Source organism: Heloderma suspectum, chromosome 5 (genome assembly GCF_057233095.1).
Source record: "Heloderma suspectum isolate Gila_16-S chromosome 5, 16-S_ref, whole genome shotgun sequence".
NCBI classification, from domain to species: Eukaryota; Metazoa; Chordata; class Lepidosauria; order Squamata; family Helodermatidae; genus Heloderma; species Heloderma suspectum.
Window position 1 is genome coordinate 176,563,388 of NC_139462.1, and position 18,359 is coordinate 176,581,746.

Consider the following 18,359-nt stretch of genomic DNA (forward strand, 5'->3'; position numbering starts at 1 on the left):
TCTCACCATACTGAGGAAGTCTGACCAGGTGACCAGTGTGCCTGCTAAGTCCACTATGCAGGGATTGCATCCAAAGATTGCATCTGTCACAGAGAGGAAGGCCAGGATCTCTTCTCAATCATCCCGGAGTGCAGGACATGGAATAATGGGCTCAAGTTACAGGTAGCCAGATTCTGGCTGAACATCAGGAAAAAATTCCTGACTGTTAGAGCAATATGGCAATGGAACCAATTACCTCGGGAGGTGGTAATTGGTTCCATTGGAGGCATTCAAGATGAATTTGGACAGCGATCTGTCAGGGATGCTTTGACTTGGATTCCTGCATTGAGCAGGGGGTTGGTCTTGTAGGCCCCTCCCAACCCTACTATTCTATGATTCTAATCTGCCTTCCATGGGAAGAAGGGCTTTGGTCACCTAATGTCCCACTGCCCCAGTTTGGGGGATCCTCCAGCAGTGTCTCCTGACTGTGTGGGACTGGTGTGGGAAGGAGGGGGTAGGGAAGTCCACTTCCGCCAAGACAGTTGATCCAGTGTAAATCTGGGTGGCCACTCCCAGGCTGTGCAATTCCCTGCCAAGGGAGGCCAGGTGGGCGCCCTCTGAAGATTTTATTCAAGCAGGCCTTTGGCCTGCAAGCTGGTCTCTTGAGTTGGCGCTGTTTTACTTGTTATTGTTGCATTTTAAATTGTGCTTTAATATATCTATTTATTGTTTTAATAATAAACAAACCTCAAGTGTTAACTGTTGATGGGCAACTTCCAGGCTCAGCTGTTTTTATGGTTATCTTTCAACTGGACTTGGACAGCTCTACAGACACCTTCAAATACAGGCTTGTCTTCTGTGCAGGGCCTGCCCTTGATATCACACACCGCTGGCCCCGCTAGTATTAGTGGACGTTCACGTGGTGGTGCATATCTGCAGCTCCCGTGGCGGCCGGCTTCACCTCGATTGCGGAGAAGCTCTGTACAAGCTTCTCTGTGGCTTGAAATGATCACTGGATTACAGCAAGCTTGAGACAATAAAAATCAAAAGAAGTTTTATTGTTAACATCAATGAGTTGTAGATTGCGCTCAACATGCCATTGTAGTCAATGGGAAAACTTCTGTGGTTTTATCATCTCTAGATTGTGCTCCCATGCCCAGTCCCTGAAGAAGCAGCGACCATTTTCAAGCCATGCAGTATGTTCAATGAAGCGGGAGGAGTGGAGAGAATAATAAGTATTATGGGTGCAGTTTTCCTGCCACAACTTTTACTACGATGCTCTATTTGTCTTTAAAACAGGGAAAAGTAATATTTAAATTAAGAAACTTTCTGTAACATCAAGACTCTCACTGTACCTGGCAACCATTAGTATATCTAATCTGAAAACTCATGGCATTTTAGTGTAACGCATCATCGGAATATGATAAGCAAGCATGCTTTCAAACCTCTTTTTGTAATTAACTGTGTTTTAAAATAAAGGAATATTACAAAATATTAAATCAATATAATACTACCTCTGAGGGAGGGGAAAAGAAAACCTTGAATAAAAACTTTTGTTCTTGGATTTGATCAAAGTCATATGCTACATTACACAGATATAGTTTACAAGTCAAAACATACTAGCAGCAGTTCATACAGTACTACATAGTACATCTGATTGCTTTTGGATTCTCATGTCTCATGCAAAGGTGTTACGAACAGCCTTATAATAGAAATACAGCTCGTAGGAGGTCTAAACTGATCTACAGTATATTTAAATGAACAACCAGCTTCTCTTTACAGACATTGAGAACTACTGGATTTTTGCCTTGCTGCTCAAATCCCTGAGAATATATAATTTCCAGCCTTTAACAATGAATCAGGAGACAGAAACACACCAGGGTCTAACACAGCAGCCATGCTTACAATCGCATTTTGTTCTTGTGACACAAGTCACATCAATGCTTTGGAGATGAAACATGTTAACTTCTTAACTGTCAAGACAAAGTGTCTTGTAGTTCAGTTGAAAGGTGTGCATCAATTGTTCTGACTCCCAAACACTCCAGCTTACTATCCTGCAGAATGATCACACTTGGCATGGAGTCAGAAAACCTGCTGTTTTCCATCACCAGGCAAACAGGTTTTTGTTTACAATCTTCACATAATGGCTTTCATATCTCCTGTGTCACATCCACTAGGCCTTACCACCACTTGGTAACTTTTCTTGACAGAAGCAGGGTTGCTATAAAGGCCAACAGTCAATATCGTAAAAGAACATTATTTTTCAGAAAATATATGTATGGTTATCTTTGCGGGAAGGTTGTCTGAATCCTACACTTGACAGGCAAAACTTTCCACGATAAAAGAAAAGACCCAACCATTCAATAAACGACCAAGACTTATCTGCTCAAGAGAAAATTAAAATAAAAGAATGGCTAGTGATAACGGTCGAGGACAAAAGGGAAAAAAAAAATTTAAATTGTTGTTGGCAGAAGTCCTTTTTACAAAAATGATGGGCAGTTGTCACTTTATGCCAGGGGTGGGGAACTTGTGCCCCACCAGTTGTTTTGGACTACAATTCCCATCACAAACTTGGCAGAAAACCTAAGCCCCTCTCCTTTCTCCAGACATGCCCCCCAAAGGAGACCTCAACAATGCCAGACCTGGATCTGGTATAGTTAACTTCCCATCATTAATCAGAAGGGGGGGGGGACAGCCACCCCATCTCACCCCTGCCAAAAACTGGCAAGGAAGCGCAGCGGGACCGCAGGGCTTAGACAGCTAGGGTGGTAGTTCCATCACAAAATCTCACCCTCACCACCAAATTGCTGTTAATCTGCCTCTTCAGTGTGGTTGTGTGAACTGGGCTCTAAGCAAATAGCTACAGAATCTATAGTACAGATCCTCCGTCTTGGATTTCCACTTTGGACTGGTGAGGGAGAATTAAAAATGTGTATCCTACTCCAGCTCAAATGCTGTGAACCATCTACAGTACCAGTCAAAGCTTGAAGTGAATTTAGGCTGCAGGTCTGTACACACTTACTTAGGAGTTAGTTGCATGGAACTCAATGGGGCTTACTTCTGAGTAGTCATGTACAGGATTGCACTGTGAGTGGGTAAGTCTTCCTTTCTTTTCTATTTAAATTACTGCTTCTCTGCGTATGATGATCCCCCACCGAGACTGCTGATAACAAAAATTATGTATAAAGTGCTTAAAAGATTTAGATGCTGCACATTAAAAAAAAAAAAAGTAAAGCTCCTGGCCCACAGAGATTTCTTAGTGGTGATAAGGAGAAAATGGATGATGATTCAGGATATCTACAGTATGACAAAATACTGAAACACCCACAGTTCACAAAATAACATTGGTTGAACATTTCTCTAATGAATCAGACATTTACAAGCCCACATTTACTGGAATGGGGGGTATAAATGCTGTAAAAAAGAAATAAATAGTAGAATAAGCCAAGATTTTCGCATTAATAGTTGCAGTTTGCATATGACTGTATTTGGAGTAAACCTGTTGACTTTGATGGCAGTAGCTGAAAACAGGGTTATGAACGCTATTCCTTTTGCCTAGTTAACAGTACAATTTTTCTGAATTTTTCAGTTACAGATTGGCAATTTATTGCCCAAACAGATCATTTGACATCTAAATTCTGACACCTAATCCAGCCATTTAATTCTAGAACTTCTTTAGCATTTTCTTTCTAACTCAGTGCTCCCAATATTCTATTCTAAAGGCAACAGAGATCCATAGACATGCTTCAAGTATAATATGGGTTTATAAAACAATTTTTGAAAGGATCTATTGTACAGGAATCCAGTTATGGGATGCATTTGATGGCAATGAATTGGTTTTATTTAAGGCTACTCAGACACATTTCTCCTAGGAGGTAGAGGAGCTCTGAGATATGAATTCCTATATGTACAGGCTGTAAGCAGGATGAATTTGAAAGTGTAATATGTTTTTTCTGGTTTTCTCAGCTGATCTGGGGGGCCTAACAAGTCATCACTTTAAGTGCATTGCTCAAAGCAATTTTATTTATTTATTGCATTTATATCCCGCCGTTTTCCTCTTTCAGGGAACCCAAGGCGGCTTAAATTATCCTCCTCCTCTCCATTTTATCCTCACAACAACACCCCTGTGAGGTAGGTTGGGCTGAGAGTCTGTGACTGGCCCAAAGTCACCCAGTGAGCTTCCATGGCTGAATGGGGACTAGAACCCGGATCTCTCAGCTCCCAGCCCGACACTCTCACCACTACACATAAGGACTTAAAAAAATTAAAACCAAGCACAGGAGGGCCGAATCTGGAACCTCTTCCCTCCTGTGTTTCTGAAAAGAAATCGGTGCCAAAAGCAGTATCTTAAAAACTTTTTATTTACTATTTGTTTTGCTATTACTTGTTTTTACTATTTACTATTGCTATTTACTATTACTTTTTTTGCTATTACCTTTCTTTGTGCTTTTACTATTGCTATTTGCAGCAGGAGGGATATTTTCAGGATTGTAGCAGGGCAGCAAAGGGTCGAACCTCCCCTCCCTGCATGCTGTCCAGTCCCTGTCTCCCCGCCACCCCCGGCGTTTGACTTTAAAAAACTGACACCACTTCAAGCAACTCCCTTTAGGTAATGCAGTTAGGCTGTGCGGCGCATTCAGATGACTGGGAGTACTATCACTTTTAAGCGTGCCAAGCAGCAGCTGCAATCTTGTGAGTGGGGCACCGTAGCCTTCAATATGTAATTTAGCCCAGCATGGACCCCCCCCCCCTTTCTTCAGGTCCTTGAGAATCTGGGGGAAGTGGGGTAGTGACCACACATATCCCCTCTCCCATATGGGCACAGGAGCCCACAGTAAACGTTCGAGTGGCTCCTGCACAGCTCCCAACAGGCCTCCGTGTTTCTCCAGATGTGAGGCACATGGTTCTTGAGCTTTTCAAGGAAGCGAAGTGCTCTCTTTCTATGTAGGGAGAGTGCGAGGCAGCAGGAGGGAGGACAGAAGACCCAACGGAAGCAGGAGAACCAGCAGAAGGGAAATAACAGAGGCTGCACTGGCAATTTGTCCAGAAGCGAGCAAGAGCGATAGCAGCATGGACTGGTTCTCTCTCTCTCTTTTTTTTTTGGCAATGTCAATATATGTAAACCTTAGGTCTAAACACATTCGGCACTACTCTTCTGCATATTTCCCTTCCTCACACCTTTGTATTATGTAACAAGGAACTTTCTGAATTCACTTGTCTGTAAGTGATCAGAAGCAGTGCCATAGGTAGACACTAACACTACAGCAGACTGTGTATGTATATTTCATATATTGGCTATTCACCTTCGATGTAGAGGTAAATTTTACATACTGTATGGAAAGCTGTTCATCCTCCGCTCTGGTTAGACAAACCTTCTATACTTTTAAACAAGAGCAGTGGGAAGAAAAAACAGATTTATTCTTAATTATACTTAAACCCTTTTTTAAGCTTCTAGAAACTTTAAGCATACAACTCTTATGGACTGATCGCTGTCCCACTAGTATGGATTCTGTTCCAAAGCTAGCCTTTCCTAATCCAGATCTGGTAGAGATTTAAGCAATCTAAAGCAGGGGTGGGCAACTTGTGGCCTTCCAGATGGTTTGGCCTACAACTCCCATCTGCCCTAGCTAGTATAGCCAATGGTGAGGGATGATGGGAGTTGTAGGCCAAAACATGTCTGATCTAGAGACACAGAATGTATACGATTTGGTTTTGAGCAGCCCTCCAAACTAAAGGCACGCCCATGAGACGGGGGGAAGCCCCCGCCTCAGGCAGCAGAGTGGGAAGAGCAGCTAATTGTGCCACTGCCCGCCCCGTTGCCTCCAGCAGGTCTTCTTCAGAGCCTTGCCAGCTGCTCTCCTGCTGTGCATTTGCCACAGTGGGAGAGCAGGGCTGGCAGGGCTCTCCAGAGCAGCCACGCTCAGCAACACTAGCAGGGGCTCCAGAAAGCCCCACCAACCCCTCTCCCCCACTGCAGTAAACGCTGCAGCGAGAAAGCGCCCGCCTTCCGTTTAGCTCTGTGGGGATTGTCACAACGAAACAGAAGATGGGCAGCTGCTCTCAGCCCCCTGCCCTCTGGCTCATGCTGAGAATCATCTCAGGAGAGCCAGACAGTGGGTGGGGCGGGTGTGTGGGCTCTCACAAGAGCCCCACTGGCCACATGGCCCTCTGGAGCGTGGATGCAGCAGCGGTGGTTAGGGTAAGGGGTGGGGAGCAACAAAGTAAAGCGGGGGGAACGCACATGATGAGGGAAGGGGTAGGGGCATGTTGGGGTAAGGGGTGGGGGTGTGAAGCAGCAGCACTGGGGGCAGCGCATGAGCTCTCACCCCTCAGGCAGCAGCGGAAGGGGTTGCGCTGGACCTGCCTGAGCTAGGAGGCATTTGCACTGGATAGTGTTGGGGCAAACAAGTGCATTCTTCCAGTGCCCTGTTTCCCACACATCTCATGGTGAACTCACACACACACACACCCCTACCTATCTGCACTGTGAATGGCTGACCACAGGGCCAGGACCAATTGTGGCACGCAGATCTTCCTGCTACTTCTGGCTTAGCATTAAAACACCACATTGGAGAGATGGGAAGCTCCTGTACACACCCTTAATTATATTACGAGGTCAGCTGTCATCATGTTAAGTTGGATGGGGCCTCAGTGACTGCAAACTGATACAACCCCGTTGTGGACGGATAAAGCTGAGCAACTGCTTCAACGTTCAATGATAAAGTCAGGCATGTGTGCGTGTAGGTAGTTGGGATGCTAATCCCTAGCTTCTGGTTATGATTTAACTTACAAGAACTTTTGCGTGGACACTAACTTGCATGGGATGTGTGGCTTGCAAATCCTGGCTGGGTTTTGCAGTTGCAAGACTAAACTCTGCCATTTATACGTTGTTATGAATCTGTCATCATTCCCCCAGTATAAATCAGTTCTGAATGGTTCAGCCCAATGGTACCAAACTCTGTGGCTTCAGCTGTGGGAGGCAGTGCCCCGGATAGACTGCCAAACAGTGAACGCCCCCAGATCTGGCCTCAGAGACTTGCCCCAAAGGCAAGCAACCCTTCCCAGAATATATAGCACCTTTGCATTTAAACACAAACAAGCGTTTAAAAAAATGTATATAAAAAAGAAGGAAGCTTTGAGTCCCTTCTTAAGTATGGAAAAACACAAAGGAACAGAAATAGCCTTCTAGAAAAGAAGCTATGTTAACAGACACAATCCCTGAATTTGTGAGGCACTGATTTGGCTGGAGTTCACACCACTTCGTCCGACTCCAGCCCATGTTCTTCATACAGTGCGTCCAAGATGTTGAGCTGTTTCTCCATGGCTGGTAGGTAGATATCAAGGTCCCTTTGCATTCCATTAGAAAGAGCTTCATCCTGAGGATCGTATCCTTCAACACATAGCGCGGCCAGAAAGCCTTCATAGGTGGGAGATGCTTTTAATGCTAGCTGCAACGACAAGAAACAAACGTCAACATGGTATGTTATCATTTCCACTAATGATAAGGGAATGTGTTCCCGACAGCCAGGGTGGTGTAGTGGTGAGAGTGTTGGATTGGGACTCGGAAGATCCAGGTTCTAGTCCCCACCCAGCCGTGAAGCTCACTGGGTGCCTTTGGATCAGTCGTGGACTCTCAGTCTAACCTACCTCACAGGGTTACTGTGAGGATAAAATGGAGAGGAGGAAGATGACAACCATATAAGCCTCTTTGAGTTCCTTGCAAGAGGAAAAAGGCAGGCTAGAAATGCAATAATAAGTACATTAATTAATGCATCATTTACCCAGTAGAAAAGATGTGGGGGAGAGCGATAAGCAAATGTTTAGGTTTGCATAACTCTGGAACTTAACAAAAATTAATCAACTTATGGTGGCACAGGACAAGATATATACCCACAAGGGACGAAAATATGTTTCACAAGCTTGAGAAGGCTGATACTATACAATAGTATCAATCACAACCAGGAGTCAATAAACCCATAGATGTAGATGGATTTTAGTGTGATGCATATGCAACCAGTTTTGCTATTTGCCTTGAGGGCAAGTAACAGGGTTTTTTTATCCCACTGCTGTTTGCTTCTAGGACGTCCATTATTTAATGTTATGCTTCTCAATGTTCAGAGACAATAAGAGTGCAACCTTAAATTACCACAGTGCTATAGGGATGCTATAGCAAGATACTATTTCTCAGACACATTTTGTGCTACTGTGTCAAGTCCCCATGCCACCTAGTTCTGCTGCAGAATCAACAAAAGAGGAAGGATGTGACATTTTTAAAAGTGTAAAAATAGTACACAAGTAAACAAATCTTCAACAAATCCAGAAGGAGGAGGAGGAGAAACTATATCTGGTCTGTGCCATTGTTCCCAGCATCTTTTCTCATTTTAAACAGCAGAGGGCACTGCCAACTTAAAATATAAACGAGCTGCCTCAGCCTGCCTGGGATCAGAGAAGAGGGAAAGAAAAGAAGAATCTCACCCACCATTCCTCTGGATACCTAGGGGTTCCTTTGCCACGCTCACAGCTAAAGCCATTGCACCAGGGAGTTAGAAAAGCTACTTGGCACCACGTTTTGTCTCACTGAGTAGCTAGCCTCCAGCTAAAAGATAATCTTATTTCTGGCAAGCTTTTGAGAGACTTGAAGACAATGAAGGGGTAAGCCTGCTATTTCTGCCTGAAATGACTGTGAGAACTAGTTGTCACGCAAAGGTCAGAAAGACAGGACGGCTGCACTTTAATACACCCAGGTGCATCCAGAGTGTGAATGTGATCTATAAAATGAATGGATTAAAGATGCCTGGTCTTATCTACAGTGACAATAATAGGCAAAGCAATCCAAACTCGTAGACACACTAGCTGGAGGGGTTTTGGATGGGGCGGAGGTGGGCTCCGCCAGGGCAGAGAAGCTCTGTTGGTGTGAGTATGTGTGTGTGGGGGAAGGCGAGTTATGTCCGTTGTGGGGGCCCTCGATAACTAAGCAAGGGGTTGAACTTGACGGCCTAAACGGTGCCTTCCAACCCTATGGCTCCATCGTATGCCTGCAGGAAGCTCTGCCAGATACTGCCAGTATTAGTCCCTGAAATGGGGTGGGGCAGGAGCGGAGGTGGTCTTGGATGCACTGGCTTCAAAGCCTCTTTGTTCCAGTGAGAGGCCCCAGAATTGGGGCCCTCAACAATGCCAGCCTGGAGTTGGTGCAGTTAATTCCCCCCTCCCCAAAAAAACCCAGAAGAGGAAGAGGAAAGTACACCAACAACAGAAAAAAGAGCCACCAGTGAAATCACTGGAGGAATATTGTTGCGACACCTTTCCTTCTGGTCAGTGAGAGTCCGCATGGTTTTAGAAGTTGCAGGTCCTCTGTCACTTTACTCTGCCCACCCCCCAACACACACACACTTAGGATTGCTATCTAAAGCAGTACCAACTCACCGCAAAAACGCCACGGACGACCCAGCCATGGTGTTGCCGTAAAGTTCTACCGTAAGCGTTATCTGCAATCAGACAGAAAGGAAAGCATTTTGTGTGATGCTGCATCTCAGACCAGCTGTGGAGACAGCCAAGTAGGCGAAGAAATAATAAAGTCAACAAAGGTTTATTCTTAACACAAAAGTGTTTAAGTTCTAGGCTTGATTTTCATGATAAGCTCTGCTCTCACTTGGTATGTGTGATCATGAGAAAAAGGAATCAGAGAAGACAAGATTCCTCCTGCCCACCACTCCAGTTCTGGTTTTGCACCTTTCCACAAAATATTCTGTACTTACTCAATGCTGTTTGAACGTTCTTCTCTCCATTCCTTAGTTCTGTCAAAAACACCTTCAAAAACTTTAAACCCCTGTTTGGAACAAGACAGTGAAGTTAAAGTATGTATTACTGCTTTCAATTGTTACTTTAAAATACATTTATAAAAGACAGACATGGTCAGTGGAGTGTGGGTGTTCCATTACTCGATGGTCTTAGAGGACCCCTTCCAATTCTATGATCTTGTATCAAGGATGCTGTAGTGGTGGATCTCATGCAACAGCAAAGCATGATCTCATGCAACAGCAAAGCTCCTATCTTAAGGAGCGCCTCCAGCAACACCAGACAGGCCGCTTAACAAGATCAGCCTTGGATGGCCTTCTCTCTGTCCCATCAGCCAGGACAGCTAGGCTGGTGAGGAAGAGGGAGAGGGCATTCTCTGTGGTGGCCCCCACTCTGTGGAACTCTCTCTCTAGGGAACTCCGCCATGCCCCCTCTTTAATGAGCTTCTGCCACACATTAAAAACGTGGTTGTTCAGGCAGGCATTCGGGGTGGGTTAGGGTATTTTTTATGATGTTTTTAATGTAGAATTTTATTGTTTTAACTGTTGTTGTACATCGCTCAGAGTGGCTGGGTGACCAGCCAGATGGGCGATTAATAAATTTAATAAATAAATAAATAAATGCATTTGTTACGTGATGTTTGAGGTCCCTTCCAACTCTACAATTCCAAGATTATTTGTGAACCGTTCCTTTTTTTAAAAAGTCTTATTCATTAATTGTAAACCTTGGCAACTGTAATAAATACAGACTCTGGTTGCGGCGAATAGAGTCCCAAAAAAATTCTCTCCAAAATCGAAATGAAGTTCCCCCAATAAACTAAAGGTGGGCTGAAAATTGCTTCCCAGTTTTGTGGGTCTGTTTCTGTCTCGCAAAATTGGGGAGCAGGTTCTTTCAGGTTTTGAGGGGTGTGGGAAAACGTTGACGGAATCGGGGGGGGGGGAGCGGCGAATTTTGCACACAATCTTATTCACTGTGCAGGGTGACTGAGGGGATTTTATTGCACTTTAAACATTTGCGGTAATGCAGGTATCTTTGCACACAGGTGACGTTGTGTGGTCACATGGCGTTCAAAGAGGTGCTGTTAGGCTGGAAGCCTGTGTGTGAAGAGTACATCACTGCTCCACGCAGTAACTGAACATTTCGATAGCCTTAAGAACAACAGTGGCCACTATTGCTCTTACAGCTTTAGAAAAACAGGCATGAGCTTGCAAGGGCCCTCTCTTTTTTGGTGATGCGTTTCCTCTTTTTGGAAAATCTGGAAATGGCCACAATACCAACACAGCAGCATGGACGACGTGACATTGCATGGGCATTCCAGGACATGCTGCTGGGCTAAAAGTCTTTGTGCCGGGCTTACATTGTTTTTCAAGAACAATAAAGGCACCCTCAGCCACCTTGTGCACTTAATAAGGTAAGTGCGACCCTATTAGCGCTGGGAGTCACACATCTAGAAACGGCCATGGTACGTCTGAAGGCAGGCTCAGGTTTGAAGGCAGGCTCAGAGCTCCTCTGAATGATTGCTGCTTATATCTTACATCTCTGCTTATATCTTACATCTGTCTGTGGCCTTCTTCAGTTCATTGTGTGAGTGGAGTTCATCTCCGATGAGACAAATTCATGGAAGATAAGGCTATCAGTGGCTACTAATCATGATGACTATATTATGAGTTGGGTCCAGATTTATACTAGATCAACGGCACTGATGGAAGTGACTTTCCCCACACCATCCTTCCCATGGCAGCCCCCTGAAAATGCCATACAGAGATTCAAGAGACTCTGCTGAAGGGGGTGAACTGTGGTGTGGGGGGCAAGTGGATCCCCCCAAATCGGAGGGAGGGCCCTTCCGCGAGCGGAAGACAGATCTTGGATCCAACCCATTCCCTCCAGCATTGGAGGCGGTGTGCCTCTGCATGCCAGTTGCTGGGGAACATGAGCAGGAGGATGCTATTGCACTCATGCCCTACTTGTGGGCTTCCCATGGGCAGCTGGTTGGCCACAGAATGCTAGACTAGATAGGCCTTGGTCTGATCCAGCATGGCTCTTCTTATGTTCTAACAAGACCAAGGAAGAGAGCCCAGAGGAGGCAGGCCTCAGGCAACATTTACTGGCATTGCTCATTTTTGAATGTGCCTCCGCCCCTCACAAACCTCTAGAGACCAAATTAAAACAGAGTACTTGTTTAGGGTGCAGTCCTATGCACGTTTAGACAGAAAAAGGTCCTACAACTCCCAGCATTCCCCAACCACCCGTGTTGGCTGGGGAATGCTGAGTGTTGTAGGATATTTTTCTGCCTAAGCACACACAGGATTGCACCCTAACATGCCTTTCCTAAGAGACAATAGCCAATTGAAACCTCATTGCCTTCATACCCCACTGTGCTTTACTGCAATGAACATGCATCACCTCTTTTATACAATTAAGTTATTTTGACACCCCTTTTTGGAGAGATCCTTTCGCAGCTCTTCACAATCAGCTTTGGATTTTGCCATCCCAAATAATTTGGTGTCATCCACAAACCAGGGTTCTTCTAGAGTCCAAATCAAAATACAGTACTTGTTTAGTGTGCAATCCCCGTGCATGTTTAGACAGAAAAAAAGTCCTGAGTTGTAAGACTTTTTTCTGCCAAAACATGCATAGGACTGCAACTTCAATGACTTTGGATAAAAAACAGGTCTCTGTCAGTGATGCAATCTGGGTACCATTTCAGTTTTACCCATCTTCCAAGTGTTAGGCAGCATACCTTCTAAGCCAGAGGAGGGCCTCTGTAGCAGAATGTCTAACTCGGGCCTCTTCAGTGCTCACTTCGTGGAGGATGAGTTTCTGAAGGGTACTGAACTCTTCTTTGTTGGTTAAGTATTTCTGATTGATTTTCTGGAAGGGACAGAAAATACAGTCACATGCTTTGGATTTTGTAGTGTGCTGTGAGAAATAATTTATAATGCTCTCTCTGTTTATTAGAGGACCTCCCAAGCAAGCCCATAGGCAGAAATGAAATGGAGATAGGCCTAAGAGGGTGGGGAAATCATTAGGAAAGGAGACAGAAATAAAGCTGCCAATATCCTAATGCATTTATACCAATCGATGGTGTGACCACATTTGAAATATTGTGTATGGTTGTGGTTGTCCCATCTCAAAAAGGATACTTACTGTAGAGCAGGAGAAGTGCAGAAGGGGATTTTTCGCTGTTTTTAAATCTGATACTGTACTGCCCTTATACAAATCTACAGTGGAACTATACTTAGAATGCTGTGTACAGTTCTGGTCACTGCACCTAAAAAAGGACATTGTGGAAAATATACAGAAAAGGGAAACTGAAATGATCGAGGGGCCAGAGCAACTCCCTATGAGGACAGGTTACAACAGCTGGGATTGTTTAGCTTAGAAAAAGGAGGGTAAGGGGAGACATGATAGAGGTGTACAAAATTACACATGGTGTGGAGAAGTGGATAGGAAGACATTTTTCTCCCTCTCTCAAAATACTAGAACCCAAAGGAGTCATCCCATGAAGCTGATTGGTGGGACATTTAGGACAGACAAAAGGCAGTGCATCTTCACACAGCACATTGTCACACTATGGAATTTGTTACCAAAACGTATCATTATCAACAAGCAAGCAATCTACATGAGCGACCTGGTGTGAAGGGACTGCTGATTGGTGGGAGATTCAGGACAGATAAAAGGAAATACTTCTTCACACAGCACATAGTCAAACTATGGAATTCACTTCCACAAGATGTACTGATTCCTCACACAGCACATACCTAAACATACTACAAGTGGTGATGGTCACCACTACGGATGGCTTTAAAGGGGAATTAGGCAAATTCATGGAGGAGAAGACTATCAATGGCTACTAATCCTGACAGCTATATGCTACCTCCAGTATCAGGGGCAGGATGCTTATGTGCACCTGTTCCTGGGAAACTTGGGTGGGAGGGTGCTGTTGCACTCATGTCCTGCTTGTGGGTTTTCCATGGCCCACCGTTTTAAGAGAATGCTGGATGAAGGACCCTTGGTCTGATCCATCATGGCTCTTCTTATGTTCTTTTAGATCTTTACACTGTGCCTGGTTTTTATTAAACAGTAGTTTTGAACCTTTAAAAGGTTTATATTCTGTTTTATTGTGTTTTATTTTATGGTTTTAATTGCTGTGAACCTCCTATTGGGCGGCATTGAAATGCAGTAAACAAACAAATAAATAAAACCAACATGATTACAGGAGCATGTTGCTGGAGCAACCGCTCTGAGAGGCAAGGTTGCAATGTTTGGGGCTTTTTAGCTTAGAAAAAAAGTGAGTAAGGTGGGTGCGGGGGAATGATATTACAGAGATGTATACAATAATGTATGGTATGGAGAGTGTGGATAGGGACAAAAACTTCCCCCCTTTCATAATACTAGAATCCAAGGTCATCCAATGAGACTGAATGGGTAGAAAATAGGAAGTACTTCCTCACACGGCACATAGCTAAACTTACTACAAATGGTGATGGTCACCAACTGGGATGCTTTAAAAGGGGATTAGGCAAATTCATGGAGGAGACGGCTATCCAAGTCTACTGGTCATGATAGCTATACGCTACCAGCGGTATCAAAGGCAGTAGGCCTATGCACATCAGTTGCTAGGAAACAGCAGCAGCAGAGGTCTCTTGCCCTCGTGTCCTGCTTGTGGGATTCCCAGAGTAATATGGCTTCTAGGTTGGTTTAGGGACAGGATTCTGATGCTGCAGGATGATTTCAGCATCTCCCTCCTTTCAAGAAGACCTGAAGTCAGGCTTTTGTTGAGATCCGTACGTTAAGTTGAAGTTGAAGCTATTACCTTGATGTTTCCTTCAAAATCCATTTTTACAGGAGCAAAGACTGTGGATCCAAGTTTGTCTAGGAGAAAGGAAACACTTTTTTACGCCCCAATGTCTGCTTTTGTTGTCACCCACAAAACCTTGATATAGAACTGGGCAGGAAGGGCACAGCACCTCAGACTTTCCTGGAAGGCACAAAACTTGTGGCCTAGTTCTGTTTCCCAAAGCTTCCAGTGACCCCACTGTCCTCAGCAAATGGTAGAGCTCAAATCAGTGACCCCACTCTTCAAAACCATATGCAGGAGGCATCCAAAGGTATTTAAAAAGCCAATGCAGGTGCTGTGCACAGGATGCAAAACACTTGCTTCCTTTATAAGGCATGCCACTTTCCCTGCCCTTTTCTTCCTGTGCATTCTGTAGCAGAAAGGAATCCAGGTCCAGGTTGAATAAGGAACTATTTTGTGGGAAACGTAACCACATGCTACTGGATCGAGGGCAACCACAAAGCCTCAAATGAAAGAAGCAGCTTAAAGAAAAGCCACCAGACACATCCACTGTAAAGTAAGATGTCTTTGCTGGCTAAATGTCTTCACAAGACATCTGCAAGACTTTTATCAGCTCAGGGGCCTGTCCCCGGCCTCCCTGACTAGCAGCAGTGGGGAAGAAGATGCCTAGCATATGCCATTGGGGAAGGTTTCCAGCAGCTTCAGAAATCCTGTGTGCACTACATGTGGCTGGGGCCGTCTTACAAGCACAAATCAGGCCACTGTTGAATGGGTCCAAAATGTTGCCAACCCTATGTTGCCTTTTGTAGTCACTGCCCAAAGGGCCTTCTGTCTACTCCAGGGGTGGGCAAAGTGCAGCCCGTGGACTACTTGGGGCCCCTGCCGCCCTGCAAGATGGTAAAAAAATTATAAACAAAAAAACAAAATGGCTCCCACAGGAGCTATTTTGAAGCCTTTTAACCTTTTTGTTATCTGTAGCTACTACGGAGCACCAAAAGGGTCAAAACTAGGTTGAAAACAATTTTAAATTTATTTATTTTTAATTAAGAACAAAACAAAACAAAGAACAAAATGGCACCCAGAGAAGCTAGTTTGAAGCCTTTTTTTTTACCCTTTTGGTTATCCGTATTTTAAATTTAATACTTTTCCCCAGTGCTGCAGGGGGGAGGTGTGGCCCCTGAGGTAAAAGTGGCCCGAAGTTGCCCATCTCTGGTCTACTCATACTTTGATCAGCTTTACAGTTCCCAGAGCATAGTCTAGTCTGAAGGCACACGATACAGCAGGTCTGGGTAGTGTCTGGATGAGAGACTGCCTCAGAACCCCCTGCATACACCACCATGAATTCCATGAAAGAAAGGCAGGAAAAAAGGAAATATAATTAATGAAATACACAAATACAAGTGGCTGTAATTTTCAGCATAATCCTATGTCTACTCAGACGTAAGTCCCACAGAGTTCAGTGGGGCTTACTCCCAGGTATGTGGGTACAGAATTGTGGCCTTTACTGCATTCCTTCCACTGAAAGGAAGGGTTTCATGATGAATCAGTCTCCCCTAAGCAGCCACTTCTTCTTGTGTTGGTTAATAGCCACCTTCAAAAAGGTCCTTGCCTCATTTTGGCCATGCTCACATGAACAGTTACTGCAGTTTAAGGCTCAGTTCAGACAACATGCACAGCCATGGTTAAGGTAGGCACAGTGCTGTCACTAAAGAAATCCCAGCCGACCATATGAATTAATCAATCAAAGGTTGCTGAATCAGGCCCACTCTTTCCCTTCTCAGGATGTCTATCTGCCACAAGGAGTATGTTCTTGAAATGCGTAAAGCAGTACAAAAGAAAGGTGCCCCCTCAATAAATGCCCCAGAAGCGTCTCACATTGTCATGTTCATGCATCCTTTAAGGACCCACCCATCCCCAAACTCTGATAACTATAGAGATTCTATGACCCAGTGTTTGTTTATCCAGGTTCTGGTTTAGTCCTGTCAAAGCAAAGAGAAGCCATGACAACTGGCTGCGCTGGCAAGGGCTTCTGGGGGCTGAAGTCCAAAATACCTGAAGATCTACCTTCTGCCCACCCCTGCTTTAGAAGGTACAGCTAGGAGTCTTTTTTCCAAATCCATGCTGACAACAAGCAGAGTCAGATATCGTCAAATCCAGTTAACTCCAGAACCAGCCTTTTATTCCAAAGGAGAGAGCAGGAACTTTACTGTCAGCTTTTGGAGGCTTCTGAGCACTCTGAACGTCATTCTCAGAAGCCCAGACAAAATCACACGTTAACAAGCTTTAGCTATTCCTACTCTGCAGTCGTTATCCTATGGAACCCTATAGGTAATCACAGGGAGTGCTATCTAGTTGCTACAGTTTTAAGAAGCCAACACTGTGACTTGTGTTTGTAAATTTGTAACTCGGAAATATTTTCTCAGTAATAAACTGACAGGCATCTGAATTCTCTCTGGAGCATAAATACCAACTCAAACTTTATTCAGGAATATTTAACAGGGACATGGCTTAGCCCAGGGGTCCCCAATCTTTTGGGGTCGGTGGGCACATTTGGAATTTTGAGAGAATATCATGAGCACTCTCACAAAATGGCTGCCATATGGGCCTTGCACATTCATTAAATGGCTGCCATGGTGGGCCTGGCTGGTCACAAAACACTCATTTTCTGGAAGGTATCAGATTAGACTTGTCCAAACAGGGAGATCCACCACTTAAGAAATGAAACGGAGAAAGCAAGCACACATACCCAGGACTGGAACTATTTCATAACAAGATTGCAGAAATTCTCCCGTGGGTATGCCTCCATCCTCAAGAAGCTTGATATCACTAAATCTTTGGGGAAGAATACAAAGAGAACACTAAGAATTCCTAGATCATTTCAGTCAGAGGCAATGGGGAGAATAATTTTATGATTATTTATGCATTAACAATATTTATATACTGCTTCACATTTGAAATAAATCGCAAAGCAGTTTACAAAAGAATAAAAACAATCAAAAACAAGACAAACAAAACAGACCACACACACACACACCTAAACACACACAATAGTATCATGAGGCTGGTATGAAGATAGCTTGTGGCTAGGGGAAAACCAAAGTAAACAGATATGTTTTCTATAATCGCCTAAAACAGGCCAGCAATGAGGCCTGTTGTACCTCAGAGGGGAGATCACTCCACAGGGTGGGTGCCACTGCAGAGAAGGCCTGTCTCTGTGTTGTTGGCAAACGGAAATCCGTAGGCCTCGACACAGACAACAGGGTCTCTCCTGAAGATCACAACGGCTGGAAAGGTTGGTATGGGAGAGACGTTCCTTAAGGGTCCTTAATAATTCCATTTTTAATCCTGTTTCAAAGCCACTTATGCTATTGATCTTCCCAAGAAGGACAATGCTGGAATGATACGATTGAAGAAACCTACAAGGTGGCAAAGGGCCTTTCAGCTGGACCAAGGCTTTGCTTACAAATATGCTATGCTATCCTATCCAGTATATAGGATAGAGCAATACAATATTCATAATATAAAATTCCGAAATGTACAGGGCCCAAGCATCATTTTGGGGGGGTCCAGAACCGAGTTGTAACAAGGCCCCCCTCCCATACACATATCGCAATCCCATCTCATGCCTCTCCCACCCCTGTCTGCACACAAACAAACTCTGGGAGTGGTAGTTCTTGAGAGAGCATGTCACATAAAGAAATACAAATCTCTCTCTAAAACGACAAGTCCTGGTTTAACTGCACAAGCACATCCTCTATGTTCTAGAGAAGGACAGCAACCATCT

The 18,359-nt window shown here is 44.4% G+C and overlaps 1 protein-coding gene across 1 annotated transcript in view; it reads right to left on the reverse strand.

Annotated features, from left to right (window-relative positions):
- Positions 1-4,323: 4,323 nt before the first annotated feature.
- Positions 4,324-18,359, reverse strand: part of PLEKHA8 (pleckstrin homology domain containing A8) — a 35,513-nt gene continuing 21,477 nt past the window's right edge. Inside the window, exons 9-14 of the mRNA XM_084858440.1 lie at positions 17,322-17,407; positions 14,591-14,649; positions 12,515-12,645; positions 9,735-9,805; positions 9,403-9,464; positions 4,324-7,427 (exon numbers count right to left, since the gene is read on the reverse strand). Of these exons, the coding sequence (XP_084714566.1) occupies positions 7,230-7,427; positions 9,403-9,464; positions 9,735-9,805; positions 12,515-12,645; positions 14,591-14,649; positions 17,322-17,407 (607 nt within the window). The 3' untranslated portion in view covers positions 4,324-7,229. The remainder of the gene's footprint in view (positions 7,428-9,402; positions 9,465-9,734; positions 9,806-12,514; positions 12,646-14,590; positions 14,650-17,321; positions 17,408-18,359) is intronic.